This window comes from Amblyomma mixtum, chromosome 1, assembly GCF_055824585.1.
Source record: "Amblyomma mixtum isolate Tamu chromosome 1, ASM5582458v1, whole genome shotgun sequence".
Classification (NCBI taxonomy): Eukaryota; Metazoa; Arthropoda; class Arachnida; order Ixodida; family Ixodidae; genus Amblyomma; species Amblyomma mixtum.
This window is the reverse complement of record NC_143012.1, coordinates 23,749,331-23,776,919: the sequence shown is the minus strand read 5'-3', so window position 1 is coordinate 23,776,919 and position 27,589 is coordinate 23,749,331. Positions and strand designations below refer to the sequence as shown.

General features: G+C 49.1%; 1 protein-coding gene across 1 annotated transcript; it reads right to left on the bottom strand.

Moving 5' to 3' along the window:
• Positions 1–39: 39 nt before the first annotated feature.
• LOC149365750 (uncharacterized) lies at positions 40–21,633 on the bottom strand. The gene is made up of 2 exons (XM_089543302.1): positions 21,003–21,633; positions 40–262 (listed from the first exon to the last, which is right to left on the bottom strand). The coding sequence occupies exons 1-2, from the start codon at positions 21,085–21,087 to the stop codon at positions 66–68; spliced, it is 282 nt and encodes a 93-aa protein (XP_089399428.1). The 5' UTR covers positions 21,088–21,633; the 3' UTR covers positions 40–65.
• Between the last annotated feature and the right edge of the window lie 5,956 nt (positions 21,634–27,589).

Genomic DNA, 27,589 nt, shown 5'->3' with positions numbered 1-27,589 from the left:
AGCGACCACGTAGCCGGGGAGCACTCTCGATATATATATATATTCTTTATCGCTTTGTTGCTGTTTCACGGGCACTCCGTGGGCAGCACGCAGGCCCTCTGATGGTTGCGATGCAGCCCCTCGCGGCAGAAGCATCCGCGGACTGTTCCGCTGCCGCAGCGGGTTTTGGGGCTTGGCTCATCGCAGGTTGTCTCGGCGCAGCCAGCCTTCGCCTCTCTGAACGTCTCACCGGCGACGACGCACCTTGTGTCCGCCATGGCACCTGCAAAAATCGAACGCCGGCATAGCGGTAGGATAAGATTGCTCAATTGTTTTTTTTTTGTGTAAGAAAGCGCAGTTCTGCTCTTCAGTAGTACAGGCAGAGACGCTCTTCACATTGTTTTCTCAAGACTGCACCTGTCTATGTACTTCGCAGTTAGAGGTCACGCGGGTTTGAACCTATTCATTCGAGCCGATTCCAACAAGCCCGACAGGCTCAGCCCAGCTGCGAAGCTTAATGACACTATAAAAAGAACGTTTTAGCAAATAAACACGGAATATTCTTAATCATCCAGCATGAAGCCTACCAAGATCCACGTCACGGAAGAGATGGGCCACCTGCAGTGAGATATTAAGTAGTTGTGGAGTCATCTATTTCTGTTGTTGGTGGTGGCATCTCCCGCTGTTCAGTGAACTTTCTTCTCGTTACCGCTTAAGTACGTTCCATGCCATGAGGCAAAAAAAAATATTTAGATATACAATTTCACTTTGGCTCGTGTGGATGCGGGGAGGGGGGGCAGAAGGTGTAGTCCTCTCGAGCTGCTACGTCATAAACTAGGTCACAATTCTTGAATTGCTTCCGCTCCGTATGTGGTACTTACCCAACAATTGAGGACAAAAGCATTTTTTAACGCGAAAGAGTTTATGAGCACAGTTTTTCATTCATTGCAAGATTTCACTATAGCAATCAGTATATCCGCAGATCTCCCATCGCAGGCTTGGATTGAATATTACCTTCAAAATTTTGCACACCAGTACCTCACAGTTTTGCAATGTTCAAAATTTTTGACCTTAGAATGTTGGACATGTGAAATAAGCTGGCTCCTCGAGGAAACCGACTGCGGAGCGCCGCAAGCTAAAACATGGTTTTCAGCAGCTCGCAAAGTATGCGGGTGTGTTTTGACGAAGTATTAATTTCATCTCGAACTTCGCTTCATTAATCACTGCTGTGTGTACTGGCCTCGAGAACGGAGCAACCGTAAGGCAGACAATGTTCAGCCGTTTTCTGTGACTGTGTCGTCACAAGACTGAAATTTTTGAGCCTGAAAATTTGGCATTAATAAATACAAGCCTTCAACACGTTCACAGTGGCTTTCTATAACGAGCCCTTTGCAAGAAATCGGCATTCATATCCAGTACCTGTACCGTTGTGAGATTGAATTTTCCGCACTTGTTTACTGGCGCTGAAGTAGAGAAAATATTGACTAGTTGGTTCACACCAGACTTCAGGCTTCGAGTGACGAATCATTTTTTAAATATTTAGAATATTTTTTTTTTCATTTAGGCTTCTGTAAAGGTGCAACTCTGTCTTTACAGTTCGGATCGCAGAGACCGAGCGGTGCGATTCGAACGGAATATACCTTCTACATGTAAAGATGCTACAGCACCGCAGCTGCGCTGAAGTCTTGTCTTTGCCTGTTTATCATGTGAGGAATAATTTCAGGTCTTGTGGCCACTTTTGGACTGCTAAGTGAACTCCCTATTGCATGGAGCACGGCAGACACCCCCCCCCCCCCCCCCCGTCTCCTCTCAGCAGAAATTACATCATCGAGAGCCACTTGTTTCCAGGCTAAAGAGTCACGTGACCGCTAACCTCTACTGTGAAGCGCCCTCCCTGACTCAGACCGTAACGGGATCGACATTCTCAGTGCCGCACCGACCTGAGCCCGGAGAGTTCTCAAACATCATCATCATCATCAGCCTGACTACGCCCACTGCAGGGCAAAGGCCTCTCCGATGTCTCTCCACTTTTCTTAATCTCATCCACCCACCTAACTTTCTGCCGCCCCCTGCTACGTTTGCCTTCTCTTGGAATCCACTCCGTTACCCTTCAGGGCCAGCGGTTATCTTGCCTTCGCATTCCATGCCCTGCCCAAGCCCATTTCTTTCTCTTCATTTCGACTTACATGAACTAGTTGCAGCGGTTCATAACCAGTAGTAGTAGTTCTAGCAGTGACTTCATTCCCATCAGTGATGATGGAGGCGAGGCAGAAACCTTCAGTTCGCAGTGTTTGATGAGACCTCGTCCGCTACACGCAACCGCTAGTCGCTCTAGACAACACGCTGCACATCGCATAAGCCTTTCATAATGCAAGCGTAAAGAGCACAGGCGTTCGTACACAGCACACTAGTGCAATTCTTATGCACAAAAAAAGACTATATTTAGTATAATTATAGATGTAGGCAAAAGGACGAACATGTCACTCTTATTTACAAAATTATCGGAAGAACATAGGGTAGCAGAAGACCTCCGAATGGGCACTGAAGCTCCCTTGGATGTCCTAAAGACGGGTGGGACGTCCTGCGGACGTTCAGTGAACGTCCAGTGGAGTTTCATTGTCCATTGCGAGCTAAGACCACGGAATGTTTCGAGAAAGCGTAATACGCTTGAAACATATACAAAGTAAATCGGAAACAGCCGCTGTAGGCCGGGCAAGAGCCACTGAAATATACAATACACAACGCATAAATTAACTTGCATGCGGCAGCAATACACAGCCACCCTTCTACGTTTGGTCCTACCACCGATCTCAGAGGGGCTACAAGTCCTAATGAATTCTGACAGCTACGTCCTCCAAAGCGACTTCTTGCCGTGTTGGTGGGCGCATAGCAGTCAGGCATCAGAGCAAGAAGAAAAGCTCTCTTGCTTACATGCTTAACAGAAGTGCCTCCTGTTTGGCCTAATTACCTTGAGAAAGGGGTCGCGAAAGATGTCATTCGCCTCGTCCTGTCTGCTCCTTCTTCTTGTGAACCCGTCCTTGTTTGCTGTTTTTTTTCTTCATAATCGTGCACCAAGTGGCCCACCAAGCTACGCTTCTGTTCGCGCGCACTGTTTTTTTTTTCTTCACAGATACCAAGATCACTTCTTAATGCCATTCACGTAAATAACAATGTAAACAGCTATATACAGCTCATTTTCCTGTGCGTGTGTGACCACCTTTCTCCATCTTTTTTTAGTTAATTTTATTTTTCCCGAAGTACTGTATGGGAACGATATGGAGGGACGACAATACGTAATTCATTGTATGCGGCTTTTAAATACAAAGGAATTAAGCCAATAAAAATCGAATTGAAGAACACATTATTTTAATTTAGAAAAATAAAAAGAACACGTCAACATCCTCAGAAAGGCCTACTGAAATTTGCTGCCTTGAACTCCCCTTTTCATGGCCGAGATGAGCTTTTCGGTAACACCAATGACACCAACCGATATTGGAAGCAAATTGTATTCGCTTATCACGAGGTGAACAAATTAAAGCCAGATTGCGGCAGTGTGCGTAAATGAAGGGTCAATCTTGCTATCTTCATCACGGTGAGCAAATATACAAGTATATTACGTGGAGGCGATTATCACCGCACAATAGGACCCAAGGTTATAGTATAGAGCTTATCAAAAAGGCCAAAGCGCAAGATCTAACACCTGCTTCCAATGTCAAAAGGTCAAGGCCGCCTTTCGGGATACTTCAGTGACCGGAATATTGTTGTCGCGTGACAAGAAGGCTGGGCTTTGTATTGTACTGCAGCTAATTAGTTGATAAAGTGCGACTCAAATGCACCTCAATTAGATTACGCATATTCCAAATTTGGCGTCAACATAGTGGTCATTCGATATTTCGAACTAGCAAGGTAGTGAAAATTTAATCGAAATAAACGCTGTTCGAGTGTTTCAATACACTTGCTGTTGACGGGACCAAAGCGGGAGTTGGAATAAACCTTAAACCTCGGGATTGAGTTCGAAAAAAATTACCAGGGGCATTTAAGGAACTTGCGAATAATGCGAAAGCCTTGAAGTTCAATTCAAAATTCACTCTAACTTTTCTATTATATTCTAATCTTAATCAAACTCTATTCTAATTGTATTCTATTCCTGTGTAGTTGGTGCAGTTGTAAGTACTTGTACTCATTATTACTGGTAAACATTTAGTGTTTTGCTGCCTTTCGACGTCAGACCATTTCGACCAGCCGAGAGTTTTGTAAAAAAAATTGTTCTGAGGAAAGGAAATGGCGCAGTAACTGTCTCACATATCTCGGTGTAGACCTGAACCGCGCCGTCAAGGAAAGAGATAAAGGAGGGAGTGTAAGAAGAAAGGGAGAAAGAGGTGACGTAGTGGAGGTCTCCGGATAATTTGACCACATGGGGATGTTTAACGTGCACTGACAGGCGCTTTTTGCGTTTTTTAGGCGACGCCGTGCTTGGTGTGGATGAACCATCGAATGCTTTCACGTTAAAAAAAGGATGGTTTGGTTTGGTTTGGTTTATGGGGTTTAACGTCCCAAAGCGACTCAGGCTATGAGCGACGCCGTAGTGGAGGGCTGCGGAAATTTCGACCACCTTGGGTTCTTTAACGTGCACTGACATCGCACAGTACACGGGCCTCTAAAATTTCTCCTAAAAACAAATTCAACAGCCGCGGCCGGGATCGAACCCGCGTCTTTCGGGTCAGCAGCCGAGCACCATAACCACTGAGCCACCGCAAAAAATTCGACAAGTATTCCCTCCACTGAAGCCTACTGATTCAGAAATGCAGTTAGCGGTCACCTTGCGCCAGTTTCCTGCAAATGTCATGAAGCACAGCATGATAAAAGCCGCCTGTTTGTATTTATATACAGAGCGTTTCATCTGAGGCATTCCAGAATTTTTAAAAATACGCATTTTGAACTAAAAGAGCGCTTTTTAGGCATAGCATTGTCAGCGGTGTAGTACATCAGAGCACAGCTAAGACAAGCTAACTAGCAGGCTGGTTAACTAATACTGAATAGTTAACTTTTATTTATTACTGTTAGATTCATGAATCATTGAGGGGCATGTAGCCCATCGTAAGTAATATGCACATCAGTTTTTAGAATTTCAAAAACGCGGTTACCCTCAGTGTTGTAGCCCAACAAATTTTTGCTATTTCGACGAGTTCCGCGCACTGGAGAGGTGGCTTTGTATGCCAGTTTCTCGAAAGTGAATTTTTCTTCTTTCACTCCTACCTTCCTCGCTTCCCTTACAGCGCGGTACTGTGCCATTTCCTTGCCTCGAAAACCAATTTACCAATTTTACCGCCACGTAGCTTAACGCGCGTTGAGATGTCTACTGTTCCAAGAGAGCAGTTACACGCCTTTCCTCTGCTTTCCAAGCTCCCGCTCCATTGGTTTCGCAGCTTGAAGCGCGAGTAAGGTGTCCACTGCTGGTTACAACGGACAACGGCGACGGCGAAGCCGCGAAACGCAGAAACGGGCGACAAAGAGCTGCGCTCTAAAACGAACATGCGGGAACCCGCCAAAGTTGTCACACACAGCCTTGGAGTTCGCAGCACAGTTTACCGCGCACTGGTGTCACTAAAGTACCCCGGTACACGGCTTTTGCGCGCGCACATCACTTTCACTTGTGTCTAGTACGGAAGAGGCAACAGGGCCACACGACCACGCCGCGCGTCCATGAAACGGGTGGAGCAGCGGCGAAGGAAGTGGTGTCCGCACACGAGGTCCGCACACGCTTGCTCTAACATACGCACTCGTACGTGCTGTAGCATGAGGTACAGTCTTTGTCAAAAGTAACCAGGCTGCACGTTTTTAAGGCGGAAGTCTTTAATGCCTCATCGTTGTAAGCAAGAGTTGTCGACAGAAATGTCACGCTTTTCAATTGGTCGAAATGGTCGTGACGTCACAGTGCGCGAATTTCAAACGGCGCCAATTGTACTTTGGCTAGTAACCATGCAACCAATTAAAGGGATCGTATAGTGATGTTCTAAGTAAATGGGAATGAGTTTAGTTAACTGCTTAATTGCCCAATTAGCCTAATTAACCTTTCAGTCAGGCCAGATCAATAAAACCGAGTAGCAAATTGGTCGAGTTTGGGAATCGAACTCCGGTCTCCGGAGTGCGAGACGAGCATGCTAACCACTCCGCCATGCCAGATCGATGGTTTGGAATGAACAAAGGCGCGTCTAGTGAATACGGTGTCTTCGCTCACTTCCACCTTCCTCCCTTCCCATTGCGGCGAGGTTTAGGTGTCCACCGAGATATGAGAGACAGATACATTTCCTTTCCTCAAAAACCAATTTACCGACGTGCAAGGCGTAGAATTGAACGGGCGACGGCGTTCTATGGTCTCCCAGGCGGCGTTGCACGACGCTATCGCGTTCCACACACAGAGGCGAAGCTTAACATGTTAACCACACATCAGTGACACTAGCAGCAACACCGCGCTTAAGGCTTTCGCCTCACCGCACTTTATGTTGACAAAGTGCCCCTTTGAATTTTTTATGCGAAGCATATTACTAGAGCTCCTCTATCTGCACGTGGTGGTGGTGGTGGTGAAAAACATTTATGGGCAATTAGATTTTTTACAGAAAGGTGATTGGGGTAGGAGCCTATTGGCCCTTTCCCCTCACAGTACTAGGTGGAGCCCCTATTCCGGGGCCCCATTGGCAAGCAACGCCGCCCGCGTCCGTTGAACCAAGGCCTTTTGGCTCTTTAGATCTTGACAGCCGAGCAGGGCCGCCTCCCAGTCCTCTCTGGTGGGGTTGGGGTTGGGGGGGATAGATGGGTTGGATTGACACGCCCAAACCATGTGGAGCGGTGGTGGCTTGGCTCGAGCCAGTAGCAGGCCCGTGCAATTTCCTTTTCATCCTTCTCTCAGTCACAACAACAACAACTCTCCGGCCACTTACGAGGCGGCCAGGTGTTGGGATGCCGCCTAGAAGCAGGGCTGATTTGAACGAGAAGCGAAAGCTTCAGCGTCCCACAGAGACCGATGAAGAGCGGGATGAACGTCTGGCTAAGCGGCGTGCTCAATATGCGGCTCGGCGACAACGTTCTACAACTGAAGAATAAAGCGAGGAACTTTACCAAGCCTAGCCATCAATATGCTTCGCATCTGACTATTCTTAACCTTAGCTAAGCCTCAGCCATTTTTTTTTATCTTTTGGGAAGCCGCGAGGGCTCTGTTATACGAATGAGAAGCAAACCAAGGAGCCTGGTCAGGGCTGTGGCATGTTGCAAGTTGCGCGTCCGCGCCGAGGGTGGCGCCACGCTCGAAACGATTGCAGCGATCCTGGTATCGGCGGTAAACGCGGCTGCAGTTAAGCCTAATAAAAGTGAAAATTTTCGACCACTATCAATAATAAAAACATGCTTATGAACTAAATTATAACCAGCCATAGGTATTAAAAATAAGATATCAAAGAAATTAGTTGCGAAGATGACGACGCGGGTAACGCGGCAGCAGACGACAAGCAGACGACGCCCGGTCAGCCGCGCAGGCGAAAACGGTGACGTCGGCGGCATTCGCACTGCAGCAGCGGCATTGGCGTCATGTCGAGTCACACAGTGAGCTTTTCTTGGAGTCTTTATACTAAGAACTAGCACTGTAGCATATATTGTGTTGTCCCTAGCCCAACGCACTGTGATTTCTTCTACACGAGTCAAAGGTTGAAAATTTTCGCTGCCTTTCTCTGCGTGTGTTTATTCATAGCCACAGACTCATGCGTTTCAATACATGTCAGATGTTTTACTTCCCTGCTATTTACCTAAATCTCTTACCAAGTCGTGTACAAACCTATATTCAGTCATGTAGCATTTTATTATGTATACTGTACCTACCTTGACACCTTTTTTTTATCCCCTATATGTTCTATGTGCGCTCATGTCTTCTAGGTTTACATAATGGCGTTTTTTTATTTTGATTTTTAGGATGCCTGTCACTGATATTGCAATGCCATTGATGCCCAAAATTACTTTTTGAACATACCGTATTGTGCGTTTTTATCGTAAAGACTTTCAAAATTTTTCTTACCTCAACCGCTGGCTCGTTTGCGGTGAAACTGCAAACAGAGCTTGCGTATTATGGTAACTTTTGTATCGTAGCAAGTTTTACAACGCTACTTACTTAGTTGAGCCGTGCATGATGCAAAAGCGCAATCGTCTGCGTCGAGATCGGCGTACCGAAACCCAAAACACCGAGTTTTTGCTGAAGGGCGGCAGTAGCGCCATCTGTCTTCTGCAGTGGAAAGCGTCACAAGACAAGGCGAGCGTTGCAAGGAGCGTGGGCCCTTTGAATACGCCGTTCCGGCCTTTTCGTCTGCTTCAATTGAAGCGCTTCGACATTTTCGGCCAACTGAGCGGAAAAAAAATGCCAGAATCAATTATTTTAACGAGGCTCTGCCATTAAAAGAATATTGTTTGACGTCTTTTTTTCGTCCAATGATTTTATCCAATTCAGCTTATATCGTCTGCTTTCGTGGCTCTCCTAAAGCGTCGGAGGACGACGTCGCGAAGTCCTGAGCTGTGTTTTTCTTGTTTAATTTCGTTGTCGAAGACAGATGGGGCTACTGCCGCCCTTCAGCAAAAACTTGGTGTTTTGTGTTTCGGTACGCCGATCTCGACGCAGACGATTGCGCTTTTGCATCATGCACGGCTCAACTAAGTAAGTACCGTTGTAAAACTTGCTACGATACAAAAGTTACCATAATACGCAAGCTCTGTGTGCAGTTTCACCGCAAACGAGCCAGCGGTTGAGGTAAGAAAAATTTTGAAAGTCTTTACGATAAAAGCGCACAATACGGTAGTTTGTCACTGCTGATGTTCTTTTAATAAATTATTCTTTGTACAAAACCATTTACGCTTTTCGTTCTCGAGCGAGCGCAGCTGCTAAGCAGTCGCGCCGCTCGCCACCATACACCATGCTACATCAACAGACACATCGAAATACAAAAGCGAGCGAGCAGATTCCGTAAGTACTTGGGAAATCAAGCGTGAATGCAGCGCGCGATCAGTTGATCACCAGTATTTACAAAGCTTGGATCGAGCTAGGGGCCGCCAGCACCAGTAACGCGCGAGTACAGTGCACTGTAGCGCGAGCAACAGACCACAACCAGCCGCCTAAACGCGCGCCGCCATATTGGATTTTTGATGCGTTTACCGCCTCTCCCAGGTGCCGCCACCATCACCTTCGAAAAAAAAAAAAAAACGTCCTCATTGGCTCTATGAGAGTGTCACTCCTTTGGCCTGGTTACTTTCGACAGAGACTGTACATCGCTCTCTGCAGCCGGCCGTAAGCGCATCTGAACAAATCGTGGTACCGTCCGAACTTTGCTGAAGTCTACAGTAAGCACGATAATGATTTCAACGCCGTTCTTGAGGCAGGGTCTGAACTTAGCAACGCCATAATAACCTCGCGGAAAGCAGAATTTTCGCATGTTTGAGGCAAGAAAGCATTTGGCACTCCTACCGGGTATAAAACTCTTATTTCACAACAAAACTTAAAAGTGACGCTGGCATCGAGGCACCAATATAGCAGAACTCAGAATCCATGGGCAGTAGGATCGGTCTCTTACGGGCTAATCCAAGCATACTTCCTGTCCCTTGCTAATAAATGTTTTCGCCACCATGGACAGAAATTGAAAATTGGTTTGAGAGGAAAGGAAATGGCGCAGTAATTCTGTCATATTTCAGTGGACACACGAACCGCGCAGTAGGAGGAGGGAAGGTGGAAGTGAAAGAAGAAAGAGGTGCCGTAGTGAAGAGAAAATGAAAATGAAAATTGGTTTTTGAGGAAAGGAAATGGTGCAGTTTGTCTCTCATATCTCGGTGGACCCCTGAACCACGCCGTAAGGGAGGAAGGTGGGAGCGAAAGAAGACAGAGAGAAAGAGGTTTGATTTGATTTATTGAGGTTTAACGTCCCAAAGCAACTCAGGCTATGAGAGACGCCGTAGTGAAGGGCACCGGAAATTTCGACCACCTGGGGTTCTTTAACGTCCGCTGACATCGCACAGCACCCGGACCTCTAGAATTTCGCTTTCATCGGAATTCAGCCGCCGCGGCCGGGTTCGATCCCGGCCGCGGCGGCTGAATTTCGATGATGGCGAAATTCTAAAGAGGTGCCGTAGTGGAGGTCTCCTAATCAAATTCGACCAAATAATTTTATAATAATATTTTACAAATATTTTTAATATTTTTTTCGGAAATACAGTTCATAAAAATCGGGGAGTATTCTTTGAGTTCAAATTCGAGTACAAATCGTGTTGTTCTGCAAAAACTTCCGCAAATTGGGATGGATGGATGGATGGAAACAACTTTATTACACAAAAAAAAAATCTTCCAGGGTGGTCCCCTACTGGTCCAGGAGTCCACGGGCTTGTGCTTCACGTAAAGCCCGATCCACTAGCCATTTCTGGCCGGCGGGCTGAGCGGTCCGTAAAGCAGCCTCCCAGGAAGAATGAGTGGGATTGGGGATGGGGGATACTGCCTTTGGGGAAGGACATTCCCAAAGGTAATGGAAAAGTGTGGATTTGGGCACGCCACAGGTGTTACAATCAGGAGGAAAGGTGGGATGAAAGCATGACAGGCGGTGGGGTGAAATAAAGCAGCCTGTCTGTAATTGCCGCCATGTGGCGCTGGATAAGGGCGACAAGGTACTGTGGGGTGGTGGCAGTGTCATGCGGCTGAATTTGTAAAATGTGGTAATTTGGTGATATGTAGAGAGGACCGAAGGGGCTTCTTGCGCAGGGTTGGGTGCCTGATCCTCCGGGGTCCGGGAGGAGAGTTCTCGGGCCAGCGCATGAACGCGCTCATTACCGGGGATCGAGGCATGCCCAGGGACCCACGACAGAGTAACCGTTCGGTCGAGAGAGGTGGCCGTGGTAAGAATACGGTGTGTTGCCGGAGTCGCCACGCCCTGTAGGTAGTGGCGGTACGCGGCCTGTGAATCTGTGCAAATTTCTGTTATGTTTTTGTCAATGATGGAGTGGGCCAGAGCAAGTGCGATGGCGGCTCCTTCCGCCTCTGCAGGCGAATTAGTTCGAATAGTGGCAGCGGCCCCCACTGTGCCGTCTTCATAGGCTGCGACTGCCGTGAAATATCCTGGTTTAGAATTTTGTGCCGCGTCGACATAAAGGATATCGGAGCGGTTGCTGTATGTTTTCGTGTAATAGCTCGCTCGTGCCTGCCGCCTACCGTGATGGAGACTAGCACTCATATTGCGCGGTAGGGGCTTCTGATATATGTGATCCTGCGTGCGCAGAGAAATCATGTAAGGTGTAGGACTTGTTGGGGTGGGAATTGGTGGATTGAGACGTAGCTGTCGCAGTAGGCATTGTCCTGTTTCCGTGCGACTCAGGCGGACTAATTGGTTGGTGCGCTGAGCCTCTATTAATTCCAGCACTGTATTGTGGGTACCAGTGGCCAGGAGACGTTTCGTGCTAACCGTCCGTGGAAGACGTAAGGCAGAGGTGACAGCCGTGCGTATTAGGATGTCTGCCTGTTGTCTTTGCCGCTGAGTGAGTATGTGGTATGGAAGGTGATATGTAATGCGGCTAATGATTAGTGCATTTGTCATATTGAGGGTCTCGCGTTCAGACAGCCCATGATTGCGTGCTGCCACCCGCCTGATAAGTGCAGCGACCTGTTTGGTCTGTCTCTGCAAGAGCTGAAGGGTGGCGGTTGCATCGAGTGTGTTGTTAATTAGAAGGCCGAGAATCTTCACCTGAGGCACAATGGGCACTGGATTCCCGTACATGTGCAGTTCAATCGGGGGGTCACTGGGGAGGGGTTTCAGCTGCAGGAGTTCCGATTTATTTGGAGAGCAACGGAGGCCTGTGTTTGCTAAATGAGTGGTGGTGATGTCTATGGCAGATTGTAGGATATCCTGGGCTGTTCCAAGGGATCCTGCCGTTGTCCAGAGGGTTATATCATCTGCGTATATGGCTGTGTGGAGCCCTGGGACAGCAGCAAGGGCGTTTGCCAGTGGCGCTAGGGCAATGTTAAAGAGTAAAGGTGATAGAACCGCCCCTTGTGGGGTTCCCCGGTTAGGCAGGGGGAAAGGCTGGGAGGCAATATCCCCAAGGTGGAGGTCTGCCGTGCGCCCCTGAAGGAAGGCCCGAATATATTGCCATATGCGGGTGCCGCACCCCGTGGTGGCTAATGTCGTGAGGATATGGTCATGGCTTATTGTGTCGAAAGCCTTATGGATATCCAGGGCCAGTATGGCTCGCGTAGAGGCTGTACGACGCTTAGTGCAAAAGAGGGACTCTTTAAGCGCGAGAAGTACGTCTTGCGCCGAGATGTTTGGGCGGAAGCCGAATTGAACGTTTGAGAGAAAGCCTGTTGTTTCTAGGAATGGTTGCAGGCGATTGAGAATGACGTGCTCGAAGAGCTTGCCGACACAGCTCGTTAAGGAGATGGGGCGCAAATTTTGAAGAGTGAGGGCTTTGCCCGGTTTGGGTATAAATCGCATGCTGGCATGGGTCCAGGCTGATGGGAGCGTCCCAGCTTGCCAGTGGTTATTAAAGAGCTCCGTGAGTTCCTGGAGGGAGACATCGTCCAGATTGAGTAGTGCCTTGTACGTTATGCCATCCGGCCCCGGCGCCGTAGAGCGGCGAATACTAAAGAGTGCTCGGCGGACTTCGTTTAAGGTGATGTCGGCATCAAGTTCTGGGTTAGGTGGAGGTAGATTGGGTGGATCTGCCGACTGAAGAGATGTGGGTATATAAGTGTCCCGTAGTTGGCCAATTACGTCGGTGCCCTTTTGGAGCTCTAGTTGTATTAGACGTTGTGTGTTTACTTGTGTCTGAGATTTAGTGGTTGTTGGATCCAAGAGAGCGCGTAGGAGGGACCACGTGCGTTTAGTGCTTAATGTACCCTTCAGGTCGTTACAAAAGGTTGCCCAGTTTGCGCGGGCTAGCGTGTTCGCGTATTCTTCTGCCTCGCGAGTGAGAGCGGCTATGCGGAGTCTCAATTTACGATTGTGTCGCTGGTGACGCCAGCGCTTGAGAAGTCCCTGTCGGGCCTCCCATAGATGAGCCAGATGCGGATCAACCTGCGGTGCCTTAGGGGTATTTTTAATGCTTTTGCTGTTCGCCTGGATGGCCTTCACCAGACGGTCTGTCCAGTCAGTGACAGTACGGGGTTCTGTCGAATCAGTTGCCAAATATGAGCGCAATTTATCCCAGTCAGTGAGAAGCTGCGAACGAGGGTTGAAAATCTTGGATTCATAAGATATAATAGTGGAGACTGGAAAATGGTCACTTCCAAGGCTATCCTGGAGCACCGTGTGAGATTTAACGATTATGTTCTGTGTGGCCCATGTGAGATCGGGTGTGGTGTCGCGGGTGACGCTTGTGCCAATGCGAGTGGGTACGGTGGGGTTTGTGATCAGGCTAAGGTTGTAATCAGCCATTGCGGTAGAAATCAGATTACCTTTGGGGGTATCCGAGTTGTATCCCCAGTGCGTGTGACGTGCATTAAAATCACCCACCACAAGAAGGTTTGAGGAACGGAAGGAGCCCAAGATAACCGGAATAACTCTGCCTTTATCTTTAGGATTGCTGTATATGTTAATAATAGTGAGGCCATGTGTGTGTCCTGGTGAGCTTAGCTCTATCGCGGTATATTGAGTGCCCTTGCTGTCGGGCGTGTTTGTCGGTGTGCGGTCTAGTACCGGCATGGATGCGAGTGTCAAGATTGCCGTACGTGGTGTAAGGGCTGCCGTGTGATAACCGCGGATATGAATGCGATTTGTTTCCGTCTCTTGCAGAGCGATGACATGGGGGGGGATTAGGGGAGTTTGCTATATATGCGGCTAGTTGTGCTTGTTTTCGGCGTATGCTGCGACAGTTCCATTGCCATATAATTGTTTCTGCTGGTGTGTTGGACTGGTGTCGCCGCCCACGTTTTCGCGTGTTATTGTTCTGCGCCATGTTGCTGGTCTGGATTGAGTGGATGAGGACAGGCAGCGGGTTGAACTGCGCGCTGCTTGCGAGGCAATTCCTGATGCGGTACAAGTTCGAAAAGCTTGTTGATGCCGGCTTCATGTTTTTCCAAGCGTGTGTTAATCGTAGCTTCTATCCTGTCAGTCATGGACTGTATCAACTGTGCCTGGGCTAGTATGAGCTGTTGCTGCATCGCTCCGAGTTGTTCAGCAACTATAGTATTTATTATGGTAGTGATTTCTGAGCGAAATTCAGCGGAACGTATGTACTGTTTAACCGCCTCTTGAGGTGTAATAGGGGAGTCAGGGTTTCGAAAAGAGGTGGGAGTGGAGGCTGCTTGGACGGACAACTCACCGCTTTTAGCAGAGCCGGCTTCTTTCTCGGGTGTAGCGTTCCGGAGTGACTGCGTCTCCTGGGTCTCCTGGATGTGGGATGCGCAATCACTGGCTTTCGAGGTACAGGCCCGTGGCTCGGTGGCGTCTGTCTCGGTACCACTGGGCACCCGAAGGGGTTGAAGTTGTGTGAAATCGCGTTGTGAAGTTTTATATCCAGCGTTCACGGTGTCCGCACTGCATTTTTCCGTGTGGTCTTTGCTATCTTGGTTGTCCGACGGTTCTGAGGTCTCGGTCTCTATGGTCTGCTCCAAAGGTGTCTGGACACCCGTGGTGGCCACTGGGTTTTCCTTCCTCAGTGGTGGGAGGGGTGGCCATTGTTCTCTGCTCTTGTTCCAAGCTTTCTTTGGATGGATGGCGAGTGCCTTGCTTGGACCGTTTTTCTGATTCCCTTTCGGGGGAAGTGTTGTGCTGTTGTTATATCCTTGAAGTTCTCCCGGCCGGTCGGCTTGGGTTTGGTTAAATTTGGGCCGATGCTCAGTATCGCGCTCCTGTTCAGTCTTGTTCTTCTGCGCATTTTTTTGCTTCTGCTCAGGCTTTTGGTTATTCTGCATTTGGCTCTGTGCAGCAATGTCTTTATGATGATGACGTCGGATTACGCCTTCATCAGCTTTGCTTGTCTTTTTCCCTCCTGTGGTGTAGTTCTTCTGTCTTGCCGGGCAGTTCGTGTCAATGGTGGAGTGGTCCGATGTGTCGCAGACGATGCAGTACTTTTTGCAATCGACATGTCCTGGTGGAGGATTGCGTACTCCGCAATTGTAGCATCTTTTCTCCTGCGGAGTGGGACAAATGTCAGCACGGTGCCCTATTTTCAGGCAGCATCCGCAAACCTGCATCACTGGTCGGAATGGTTTGCACCTGTATTCGATGCCGCTGAGGTAGACAAACCGTGGCACTGCTTTGCCTTCAAAGGTATATAGACATGCCCCCTTGGTGCCGAAAGGCCTCGCTTGAATGATGTTGATTTGTTGGGGATATGTTTCCGTGCAGTTTAGTAATTCCTCTTCTGAAGGTATCGGTAAGGCGCCGGTAATGATGCCTTTACATGAGTTTTCTGGTGAGGCTGCATAAGCGCTCATTGAATATTCCTTTCCTCCTAGATTGATTGCTTGGATGTTGCACATCTGTTCCGTGAGGTCCGGATCTGGGGTGCTCAGAATAGCGATGTTTTGCTCTGGCTTGATCCTGACTCTGGCCTCGTGGGTCAATTGGCGGCTGAGCTTGAATTGCAAAGCAGCAAGAAGTGACCTACCGGAGTTGTTATGCAGCGTCACCCCTCCACGTAGACGTATTACCACCTTGTAGTCATCATGCGGCAGCCTCGGTAATTTGATGGGGCGTGCGGGTCGTGATCTTTCGGCAGGTGTGTGTGCTTCGGCCTCCGTTACAGGTTTGAATCGTTTTTTGCGTGCGTCGATCATCCTGAACCATGGCGTCGCCTTCGGGTAGGCTTCAGTCCTGTCTCGTTGCGTCCCGTGCGGTAGGCCCCCCTCCGTTGTGTCGGTGGTGGAAATTCCGGGCATGGCGTCCTGGGTATCCATGTCGGCAAGTTCGAGGACTCCCTCCGCTGCCGTGGACAAATTGGGTTTGCCGCCGCGATGGCTCAGTGGTTATGGTGCTCGGCTGCTGACCCGAAAGACGCGGGTTCGATCCCGGCCGCGGCGGCTGGAATTTCTTTGAAGGAGAAATTCTAGAGGCCCGTGTACTGTGCGATGCCAGTGCACGTTAAAGAACCCCAGGTGGTCGAAATTTCCGGAGCCCTTCACTACGGCGTCTCTCATAGCCTCAGTCGCTTTGGGACGTTAAACCCCATAAACCAAACCAAGCAAATTGGGTTTCTTGGGGTCTTTTTTTTTTTTGCGGGAAAAGATGATTTACTACACTGCGCTCGTTTTAGAGCGCAGCTCTTTGGCTCCCGTTCCTGCGCTTCGCAGAGTCGCCGTTGTCCCTCGTAACCAGCTCCGCAGCTGGGGCAGCGCGCTGCTCTAGCTGCGCGCGCTCCCGCAGCCATTTCTGCCGCACACCCAAGCCGAAACGCATAGCTGCCGCCGCTCGCCATCCCCAAAGCAGGTAAAGCCGTGACTACGGACAACTTGAGACCCATCTCATTAACCTCGTGTGTGGGAAAGCTCATGCAGACGATGGTTCGGGATCGCCTCTCTCCATACATGGAGGGTAAGGGCCTCTTTGCAGACACTATGTTCGGGTTTCGCCCGCACATGTCTGCACAGGATGTCCTACTCCAACTACACAGGGACATAATACGACCCACAGCCATGCAACAAAACGACAAGGCCATTCTCGCCCTCGATCTTAAGGGGGCGTTTGACAATGTTAAACATGGCACCATACTCTCTAACTTGAACACCACTAACTGCGGGGCGAAGGTCTTCGCCTATGTCAGAGACTTCCTCTCTGCGCGTCAGGCACTCGTCCGGATCGAGGACGAGGAATACGGCCCGTACTCTATGGGTACACGAGGTACACCACAGGGGGCGGTGTTATCACCGCTCCTTTTCAACATCGCCATGATGCACCTGCCCGGCCGACTGGCTCAGGTGGATGGCATAAAACACGCACTCTACGCAGACGACATTACAATCTGGACCACCGAGGGGAGCCTTGGGGAGATGGAGGACCGCCTTCAGCAGGCCACCTCCATAGTCGAAGCATATGCTGCCGACTGTGGTCTCCAATGTGCTCCCGCCAAATCAGAGCTTCTACACGTCAAGACAAACCACAAGGACAACACGTCTCTCCACATATCTCTGTCGGGTGGTCCCATCAGAGAAGTGGCGGAGCTCCGGATCCTGGGTCTGTTCATCAATAACAAACTTAGGCCGGACTCTACTATAGCGAAACTCAAGAGCATAGGTGAACAGGTAGGGCGCATGATCCGCCGTGTTTCCAACAAGCGGGGTGGCCTGCAGGGCAGGGACGCGCTACGGCTCGCCTATGCCTTCGTGACCAGCCGGATCCTCTACGCCGTGCCGTACCTACGCACCACCAAACAACAAGACGAGCGCATTGACGCCATCATCAGGAAGGCAACAAAGCGAGCACTGGACCTCCCGGTGGCTACCTCCAACGCCAAACTGAAGGCGTTGGGAGTGGTAAACTCCTATCAGGAGTTGCGGGAGGCCCACCTCGTGAACCAATATACGCGGCTATCGCAGACGGTGCCTGGGCGCCGCCTGCTAAACCGCTTACACATCCAACACACATGCATACCAGAGGGGACGGAGAACATCCCGATGCTGTGGCTCCACATGCTCTTGGTCGCTCCGCTTCCGCGTAACATGGTCATGGCTTCACATGAAGGCAGACGACAAGCGCGGGTTCGCACGCTTGAGAGGCAATATGGCTATAAAGAGGGCGTCTATTACGTTGACATCACAGGGCCGTCGCCCGCGGGATTCTTCACGGCTGCCGTAGTCCACCGGGGAATGAATGTCCATGGGCTATCTTTTCGGGCCCCAAATTCAACACGAGCGGAGGAAGTCGCAATAGCTTTCGCTGCCGCCGATCCAAAATCGAAAACGGTTATCACAGACTCTCGCCGGGCCTGTGAACATTATCTTGCCGGCGAAATATCACCTCTTGCCTCGCAAATTCTAAGACGCGCTCTCGCCGATCCAACTCGCACAAAAGTGATCTGGGCTCCTGGCCACCAGGGTCTACGAGGCAATGAGGCCGCTGATGCGGCCGCCCGAGCGCTCACACACCGGGCTCCTCATCCTAGCTCTCATGGCTCAGAAGCTCATAAACCGCTTCTGCGGTTCCGCGAAATCCTGATTTATTATTGCGACAGCCACCGTCTCTACCCGGCACCTGCCAAGGGGTTGAGTAAGGCGGAGGAGCGAACTCTGCGGCGCCTGCAGACAGGAACCCTTCTCTGTCCTGCAATAGTAAAACACTTCGATCCGAACACAGATGGGCGCTGCCCGCACTGTGGAGAGATCTGCGATATCTTTCACATGGTGTGGGCATGTACTCAGAATCCTCACCTTCCCCCCTCCCCCACCCCCACCCGAGAGGCATGGGAGACTGCCCTCCTCAACTGCTCCACACTGGAGTCCCAAAGGGCTCTGGTCAAGCGGGCGCGAGACGGGGCCTCGTCATGCGGTGTCCCGGACTAAGGATACCGACCATGCAGCAGGGTTTTTTTTTTTTTTTAACCCTCAAGCTTTCTTTGATTAAAGTTTTTCACCACCACCGCTCGCCACTGCGGCAGCTAAACGATAAAAAAAAAACGAATGACAGCCTTCAAAGCAGGTGCAGCTTTTGTCAAAAGTTTAGAGCCCTGAAGGATTGATTCTAACAGTGTAATGAGGTCTCTGTTATTCTCTGTGAGGTCTCGTGGTAGTCCTTATTTTAGGAAGGGAGAGGACTACAGTTCCTCTTAAAGAGATCTAGAACACTGAGTGGGCAAAACAAGGCGCACTGCGTGGTACATAAGCAAACCTCCTGGGCTCTAAACTTTAAACAAGGGCTGTGCCTTTCATTCTAAAAGCTTCATATGGCAGTCTACCTCGAGGCTAACACCAGCTAGTCTGCTCAAAAACTAGAGCTGTGAATGACTTTACTCCTCCCTCTGTAAACTATCCCTACCTAGGTGTTGACGTAGCATGACGTTAGATACACAGGCTGACCCAAATTGCCACCTTAACTTTCTTATCAAAGTGCCATAACGCACAATCTAAAGTCAGCCAGCTAACGAATACAGCTCGCATCTACCATTCAGTCCGGCGCGCTGAGAGGAGTCGCTTATAGGCGGAATAAGGTTCCCGTCAAGGAATGTCACACAAAAACACACATTCGCCCACCCATATGGCTACAAACGGGAAGATAAGCATTTTTCTCAAAATCTTTCCTACTGAAGGGAGCATTAGCCCCGTCCGAAATTGAACGCGGCATCGGGGCCAAAACTAGGTAGTCGTTCAACCGACTGTACAAATAATGCCTACCAGATCATACTTGGCGATAATCTGCAGCAACTCTATCCCTGTTTTGAAACCCCCCAAGCCTAGCATGAAAATTTACCTGAAGACGTCACGATATAGCATAACCCTTCGTTGTGGTAAACACCGCACTTTTCAAAACCGCTCCTGAGCGAGACACTTAGAAGCAAGCTGGAGCGGTCTGCATGCTCAGGTGGATGTCAATGAGTAATTACTCCCTTATTACAAATCTACTCCACCTTGGGGGATTCCCCTAAAAACATTTGGTCAACTCTGTTCCCACTTCGAGTTATTGATCAATTCGCTCTCGCCCTACCATAAGCTTGCCGTCCCGGTTAGCTCAATTGGTAGAGCGACTGCTCCGGTGAAGCGGTGGTCCCGGGTTCGAACCCCGGACCAGGACGAGTTTTTCTTTAACTATGAAGTTTCTGAGAAAGCTGTATAGCTTTCCTTTTTAGCCGCATGGCTGCGCTTGGGTGGATGCCAATGAGTAATTACTCGCTTATTACAAATCTACTCCACCTTGGGGGATTCCCCTAAACATTTGACCAACGCAGAAATGTTTTCACCGTTCAAGGATTCATACTTGATAGCGATTTTTATGGCGCGAGGGCATCTGTGACCAAAGAGTGCCATAGCACAAGGTGGTTTTCGTCTACTCAAGCTGGATTCTACCCAAGCATTTCAGCACAAAGAAGCCTAGCACCAGGCCAGGGGAAAGTTTGCACCCATAGTATCACCGGTGGGCACCCTGCGGAACTGGGAATCGAATCCCGCACTTCCCACTAACGAGGCGATCCTCAAGCCACAAGACCACCGCTGCAGTACAAGAATTACTACTTAACGAGGCTTTATTCTTTCAAGTTTGTAGGCAAATACATTTAGACCGATAGCCAATGAAAGGAGTCAGTTATATGCAAGCCAAACATCAACATACAGGTCAGCCGTTAAGAATACATTAAGGAGAAATAGCGTTACAACCCTGATGGAATATAAGAAAATGCCTCTGCTCATGAGCATAAAATTCCTAATCAGTTTTGTTTCAAGTCGTACAGAACTTCAGATAGTGATCCATCCGCTTACAAATTGACTTCTCCTTGCACACACTGTGATAGCAAGATTAAAATTTCCCCTGGGCGATTACCTTGTACTGTGGACTGGTATACAAAACGTACACAGAGGCAGGTGGTAGTAAAATAAATGATATTAAAAACAACAGACAGCCGCAAGTCACGTGCAGCCGTGAGCGCTGCACTCGACATGCATCAACAACTTGTTCTGTAGAACTGTCCAAAAAAAGGAAGGCTCATGATTCACAAAGCCTGATTTTGTAGTCTTGATGAAGGCATAAAGTGCTTTTTGTGTTGTTCCCCAAGACGCACTCCAATAACTGAGAATTTTTTTTTGTTGGCATCACATAAAGATTTTTATTGGAAAAGTCCTTTTATAAGCGACTGCATGGCATTCATTTTTTTTTTATGCTTTAGTCTCTCGGGTGTTGGGACATCATCGGTACGAGCATACCTGCTTCTTCAGATCACAAGACCTTATTCAGACAACGAGCTCTTGGACCTTGTCTTAATAAGCAATGGCTGATGTTACTTACAATGACCAACAGCAAAACGGAAAGCACAGCAAGAAATATGGCATGAAATAGCGAGTACGCTCAGCCGGATGAGGGCTTGTATGCACTTACCGGATGCCGTGTCGCAGTGCTGGACGAGTATCAGCAAGATGCTCCCGGTGAGCACAGAACCGTAGGCGATTATTGCACCCATCATATCTTCTTCAGCGACCTGAACGACGCTTCTGTCCAGTCACGCACACTGCGACCAACCGTCCGCTCCTGGCTCCTGGCAGCTCTTCTCGACCTCGACGCCTGACCGCGGATTGTGTACTGTAAGCAAGCCGCCGCACCCGCGGCACCACCTTCGCCTTTGTTCTCTGCCATTTGCCCGTTTTCTTTTTCCCTCGCATCCCATTAGCCCCTGAAGTCCGCCCTGGTGTCGCTGCTGAGTCACGTGGTCCACAGAGTTAATCGCTGCACCTTTCCGCCCCGTGACGCCTATCTGCCCGACGAGCCGTCATGTAGCCGTAAGAAGGCACGCGGCTCTATGCACACACAAACCGACGCAAGCGTGCACACACATTCAGCCCCGAAATGTGACGCGTGGGGACGCAAGCTGTTCTCGCTTAACAAATGTGTGTTGCTACCTTTCTGGCGTTCATAAGGAGCCGGCTAAGAAACGTGCCGCCACTGTCGAGTGGGGAAGCCTATATAAGTGTTTATAGCTTCCCTGAATGGAAGCAGATGCTAGAGGACTGAAGGGAGTGCGCGGGGTGAATTACGGGAGCTTGCCGTTTGCGCGGTGTAGGCGCGGACCGCCGTCGTGACTTTTTTTGCGCGGGCTAGAACCGTCGGCGAGTTGTTCTCTTGTCTCCCTGCCGTAGACCGTATCCCGGTGATTTATGCGTGCAGAAAACGTCTACGTGGCCGTGTTTTCGCGGGGCTCGTGCATTGTCGCCGCAGGGTGGAGCGAACGGCATCAAGCGAAGAGTCTGGGATGCGAGAGGTTGGGTAGAAAAATGCGATGGAAGACAAGCCAGCTATACTGTACGAACCTGTATTGGGCCGCCAACAATGGAACCTAAAGTAGACGTTTGACAATGGTGCTTGAAGAGAAAGATTTATCCATGTTTTAAACGCTTCGCATCGCCGTCATCTATTTGGTGCTTCGTAACCAGACTCGCGATCGCCCGCTGGGAGAATGATTTGAAGGTGGAACCAAGAGTAGGCGCGGTCGAGAATGTAAATAAACACGACCATACTCTGACGGTCACGTGATGCGTGTGTGCAAGGAGGGGGGTTAAGGTATGACTCATACTTAGAGCGAGCACGGGAATACGTGGCTATTGCGCTCCGCGAAGCGCTGCCGTCGAGATCCGGCGAGTATGGGTGACAACAAGCGTATGCGCAGAAATAGCAGCCAGTTGTGCTTACTGCGCATGCACCTTGCCGTTCATTTTTTCCGGCTGTCGGTGGAAGTAGAAGTGATGAAAGTGGAAGTGAACACGCGTTGCCGTGTTCCCTCTTAGTGTGACGCATACTGTACCTCTGTCACACTTCGTTCTGAAGGGTCAAAGAGGTCTAAGAGCGTTTAGCCCTCACCCACCACGCCTAAAGTGAAGTAGTGGCAGCGATAGCTATACCGCATCTCCTATGGTGAGAGTGGCCTCTATTGGTTATATATGGACCACGTGACCATCGACCAATCCTCGGCTCAAGCTTCCCAGGCACGTGCTTCATAACGCTCTGAGTGGCCAGCATGTGAAACGGCAAGAGTTTCCACTGCCGACATACTAAAATGGCCACTGTTTGGACAGTAACAGAATGCACAATATTGCATGAACGCGCTAGTGACAATTACTCTGCTCATGCTGGCACAATGGTCCCAGTCGCGGTGTTCGGTATCTGCGGTAAGGCCGTGCGGAGTGACTACTCGGACCTACATGTATCTTCTTGTACTTGTATACTACTTGTTCTTGTACTTATGCCACCGAAAGTTGCTTTCCACATTCAATCACCATTCCGCGTCTTCTTGCTGGCTTCACCTAAGCAGTCGTTTTTGCTCTCGGTATTCTACTCTTTTTATTGTTATTGTTGCTCTGTCCCTGACCGACGGTCCGGAATAAGCAGAGTGCCTGAAGCTGCACATATCGGATAACGCTTCCTGAAACAGACTGTGCCAGCATTCTTGGTTGTCCCCACTTTTCTCCTGCAAGCAACAACTGCAGCGGTCATGGCTTCGATACAAGCCATATGAAGCTCAATCGCCCAGTACGGCAGTGTCAACTTACGAAAGGACACATTAAGCAAACTTTAACCAAACTTTGTAGGGCACTTTCTATTGGCTCATTACTGCTTCCATGCAGAAGACGATGTGTTTTATAGGCCGGCATACCAGTCTATCTCTAGGCTATCAGCTACAGTGACTACGCCTCGGCACACTACAATGCTTGGTTTTAAAGGTTTCCCTAGTGTTTCCTGTTTCTCGGTATTTTGGCCCTTCAGTCAAATACTGAGACCATCCGTTGAGATAACCAAGTACTGAGTGGCTCTGCTGAAATTGCTGCTACACTTTAGCGGTGAAGTGGAAATAAAGATCTTTATCTCTAGCATTGTTCTGAGCGATTTTAAAAATGAAGGATGGAGACGCCGAAGTATTACGCCATACTGTAAAGAGCGCTCGGGCAATGGCCATTCCTACTAAAGGAAGACGTATAGCGTGGTTGGACGTAGCAATGGCGCGCATCAAAACCTATATCACAAACGTGTGCCACAGTTAGTAGTAGACGAAGATGAAGAAGGACTGAACACAGAGGAAGAAGAAGAAGAACATCCGCCGGCCCGACAGACACGTCGTCCGGTGAAGACACGACGGCGCAGGTCACCAGTCGTCTTACGTCTGCAGTCTAGCCCGAAGACCCTTGCGCTTCAGCTTTTCTCCGTCAGTGTGGCGGCAGGCAGGAGCAAATGGCCGACAAGGTGGAGACTTCGCGAGTTACGACAACGCCGGCCACTCCCGAAGGAAGTGAATCGGACGAAGTCGAGACCACCTGGAAATTCAGAATAAAGTACAAGACAAAGTCGACGGAAGACGCGTCGAGCGCGACCGTCGTGAAAGTGTCCGCAGCTGCCCCTAGCCGCGAAAAAGTGGATGACGTGGAAAAGGCTCCGACTCCTGTTCCGGTCGCGGCCAGACAAAGAAGAAAGGATGGCGCGGATAGGGCGACAACCGCTGTTTCGGCGCCTACGGCGGGACAAGACGAAATTGAAGATGTGGCGAGGGCGTCCACTGCGGTCGCAGCTGCGGCCGCTGCCGGAGCCGTTGCTGCTCGCATCGTAGGACACCGAGTTGCCACCCAAGACGAGGTCCAAGCGGTGCAGCAAAGAAGAGGGTGCAGTGACCCGTCCATCGTGTGGCTAATGGCGGCTACCGGCTTACTTGTTGTGTTCTACCTTCTGCTGCGGCCGGGATCCAAGGGAAGCCGCTGATTCGTAGTGTAACGGCCTGCTCTGTGCGCCCAAAGGGAAGTACCCAGGAAACTGCGGAGAACACGATGTTACGGACGCTAGCGTGGCTGCAGATACCAGTGACAGTACGAAAAGGAGTGCAACCTTGTCTGTTGACGATGGCCCCTTCGACGTGAGCCTTGTGATAATCGGCGGCTTCAATATTCTGTACTACCCCAACTGTGCGCGCTGGAACACCTCTTGTGGTGTATTCGACGAAAGCCTCTGAAGGAACTCGGGGAACGCAACGTTGCGCCCGCTCATTAAGAGGCGGTGCGTCGTAATATGACGAATGTGCTATTTCCTTGCACCTTACCTTTTCATTTTGTACTGCCGCTAAATTCGTTCCGAAAAACTAAGCCGAAGTACATTGATTTTTCGCCCTGGGCATAATATGGAAGAATAAAATTTTCATTGTAGCTCTTCAAGCCTTCTTTTTTTATTAGGTTAAATATTCCGAAGCTATCTGGAGTACGCTAAAAATGCGATCTGCTGATAGCGATCTTAGAAAAAAGTCCTGCGAAGACGCTGAAGAAATGAGCTTGCTGTCAGCTTGCCAAAACCGGTTTTACGGACTAGCCGCGAGTTGGCGGAAACCACAACTTTTCTGAACATAACCCAGCTTCCCCGTGAGCCACGAACGTTAGGATTTCCTTGGCGCTTTAGCAAGTAGCACGTCAAGGTGCGTGCCTTGAAGCATTAAGAAAGCGCGCCGAACCAAGAACACCTACTCAGGTACCACACCTTTTGCCAGTGGAACGTGCAAGTGATAAGTGCTTGGCCCAAGTGAGCCCCAAAATAGCCTCAAATTTTCGTTCAAAGTGATACAGAGTACCGTGGAACTACACAGGTTCTAGAGTCGGTCTTTCTGCAAACCATTAACTCTTTGTACGTAAGACGCAGCATTCATAGAAGCAGCTGCTATGCATACCACAGAAAGCGCATTAAAAGTACGCAAAAAATTTGCAGTGCACTAGACAGGAGAAATAAGAAGACAGACACCAGCGCTGTAGATGAGAAGATGATCTTGATGTAGAACAAATTAGATTCAAGAGAGAAATTAGCCGGGCCAGATGGTACATGAGGCATGATGGTACATGGTTTTGTTCTTTCTAGTGCGCTACCACCTTTTATAAAGTCCGCGTGCGGCACTAATAGTGACACGGAGAACCCGTTTCAAAGAATGGACATATTGTTTCCGCTTTTAGCGCTATCGTTGGATCACGACTAACCGTGGCCTTCGCCACGGCCAAGTAGACCAGGGCCAGGACCTAGAGATAACCCTTCGAGTTGAAAGCCATTTCATTCACTAGTTTCCCTTTTCGCTACTAATGGCAGTAGCCCGTGACATTATAAGGTCTTACATTAACGTAGTAACCGACGAGGAGAGTCAGCTTGCAACAACTCATGGCTAGCTCCTGCCTTTCCTCAAGGATAAAAATGCCAGGGTAGTTTTCCTCTTGCGACTGTTGCATAGTGGCATATAATTTAGTGTAATAATGCTGATTGCAAGGTATATACGAGTGTCCTTTGTAAGTTCGAAAGAAAACGCGACTACGTCACCGCCGATGCCTGCCTTTTACAATGAGACCTGCATAAGAGATTTTCTCCGTTGAAATTGCGTTGGCAGGATGCAATGCAGCCAAAATCTGCTGCGGGGAAATAATACCCACCAATTCTAAACCAAGCGTGTCCCGTGTGCCCTCATATCGCCGGCCGCGCATTGTACGTTGTGAGCCCTTCAGGAAAACAGTCAATATTTTAACCTGGTAAGCAGGAGGCGCGGAGTTCGATCCCGAAAGCCGCCGGATACCCACCGATTATCCAGTGAGTAGAGGCTTTCCTCGGGCTTGGTGCTCGGCTGCCTGGGGTTACATGCTTAAAAAACGAGTCTTTGACCCCACCTTGTGAAACCACATTGTGAAAACCATAAATGCATTGTGCCGTGGCGCACTTCATCCCACCTGCCTTTGCACCCTTAAAATTCATCATCATCATAATCTTTTACAACAAAAATATCTTTGTAAAAAGAAGTGGTTTCGAGGCGTTACATTCAAGGGAAAGCTTGGAATGACTTCTTTTCCAAGAGAACGCCTTTTCCAATTTAGTCCCATCAGTGCCGAGGAATTTCCGCCACCAAAGCACTACAGCCTCTATAATCCGTCGTAGAAGACTGAGTTGAGCTGTTAAGGCGACCAACTATTTTGCTGACCAACGGGCATTTGCATCCAAATTTTTTTTCCAGTAAAAATCAAATCTATGGCCCTTCCTTACTGGAGGTTTGTCCGTCAGCAAAAAACACATTTGTTGCTGAAAAAGTGCATTTAAAATTTTCCCGCCGCTAGAATAAAATTCGTCACACTGCAAAACCCTCCGCAATCACCGTTTTCAAGTGAAGGGAGGTGCGCCCTAGCCTTTTAAGGACTCTTTCTAAGCTTGCGTGGTCAAAATGCTTGCACCACTGTGGCAAGATAAGCAAGGCAGTTTAACAGTTGTATTAAAGTGAGGCAGGACTCGATTGTCGCCTTTATCTCCGAACAGATGTGAAAATAAAGCGTTCAGTTTGCGGTTATTATTGTGTTTAGTGCTTAGCACGATTTCCAAGAGTGACCATCAATCCGCCCTCCTTCTCTGTGCTATTTCAGATGTCAAGTCACAGCCAATCGTGCCACTACCATCCTCTTTCTAATGTAGCTTCAGATATCCACGCAGAGTTAGAAGAAAATGCTACTGCCTGGCTGGGAAAAGGGTATACGTTGTATAACAAGGTAAGAAGTCGTCTAAACATTAAAACGCAAGAATTTGAGCATGCGATCACACAGATTCTGTTTTGGATGAAAGAAGCCCAAGATTATGAAATAAAATTAACAGCTTGTTTAAAAATTTTACCTGTACCCAGGCTTATTTTTTTACCCCGATGACACCTATGATCACCTGTGTCAACCTCATCGCTTCAACACCTAGTCAGTCAATGGTTAGCACCTGTCCTGTCCACATCTGTGTCATCCGTGTCTTCTTTGCGCTATGTTTTCAAAGAACTGTTACCAACTAGACCAAACAAAGCTATTGTTGCATCAAATTTTTCCTACATTGGGTTCTTTTCTATCCACACCAAATAGTATGCGCCTAGCATGTATCAGTGTTTAATAAAACTCCCATATTTTCTGTACAGTGCTACCTTTATCTCCGAAAATTACTAATAAAGGTCC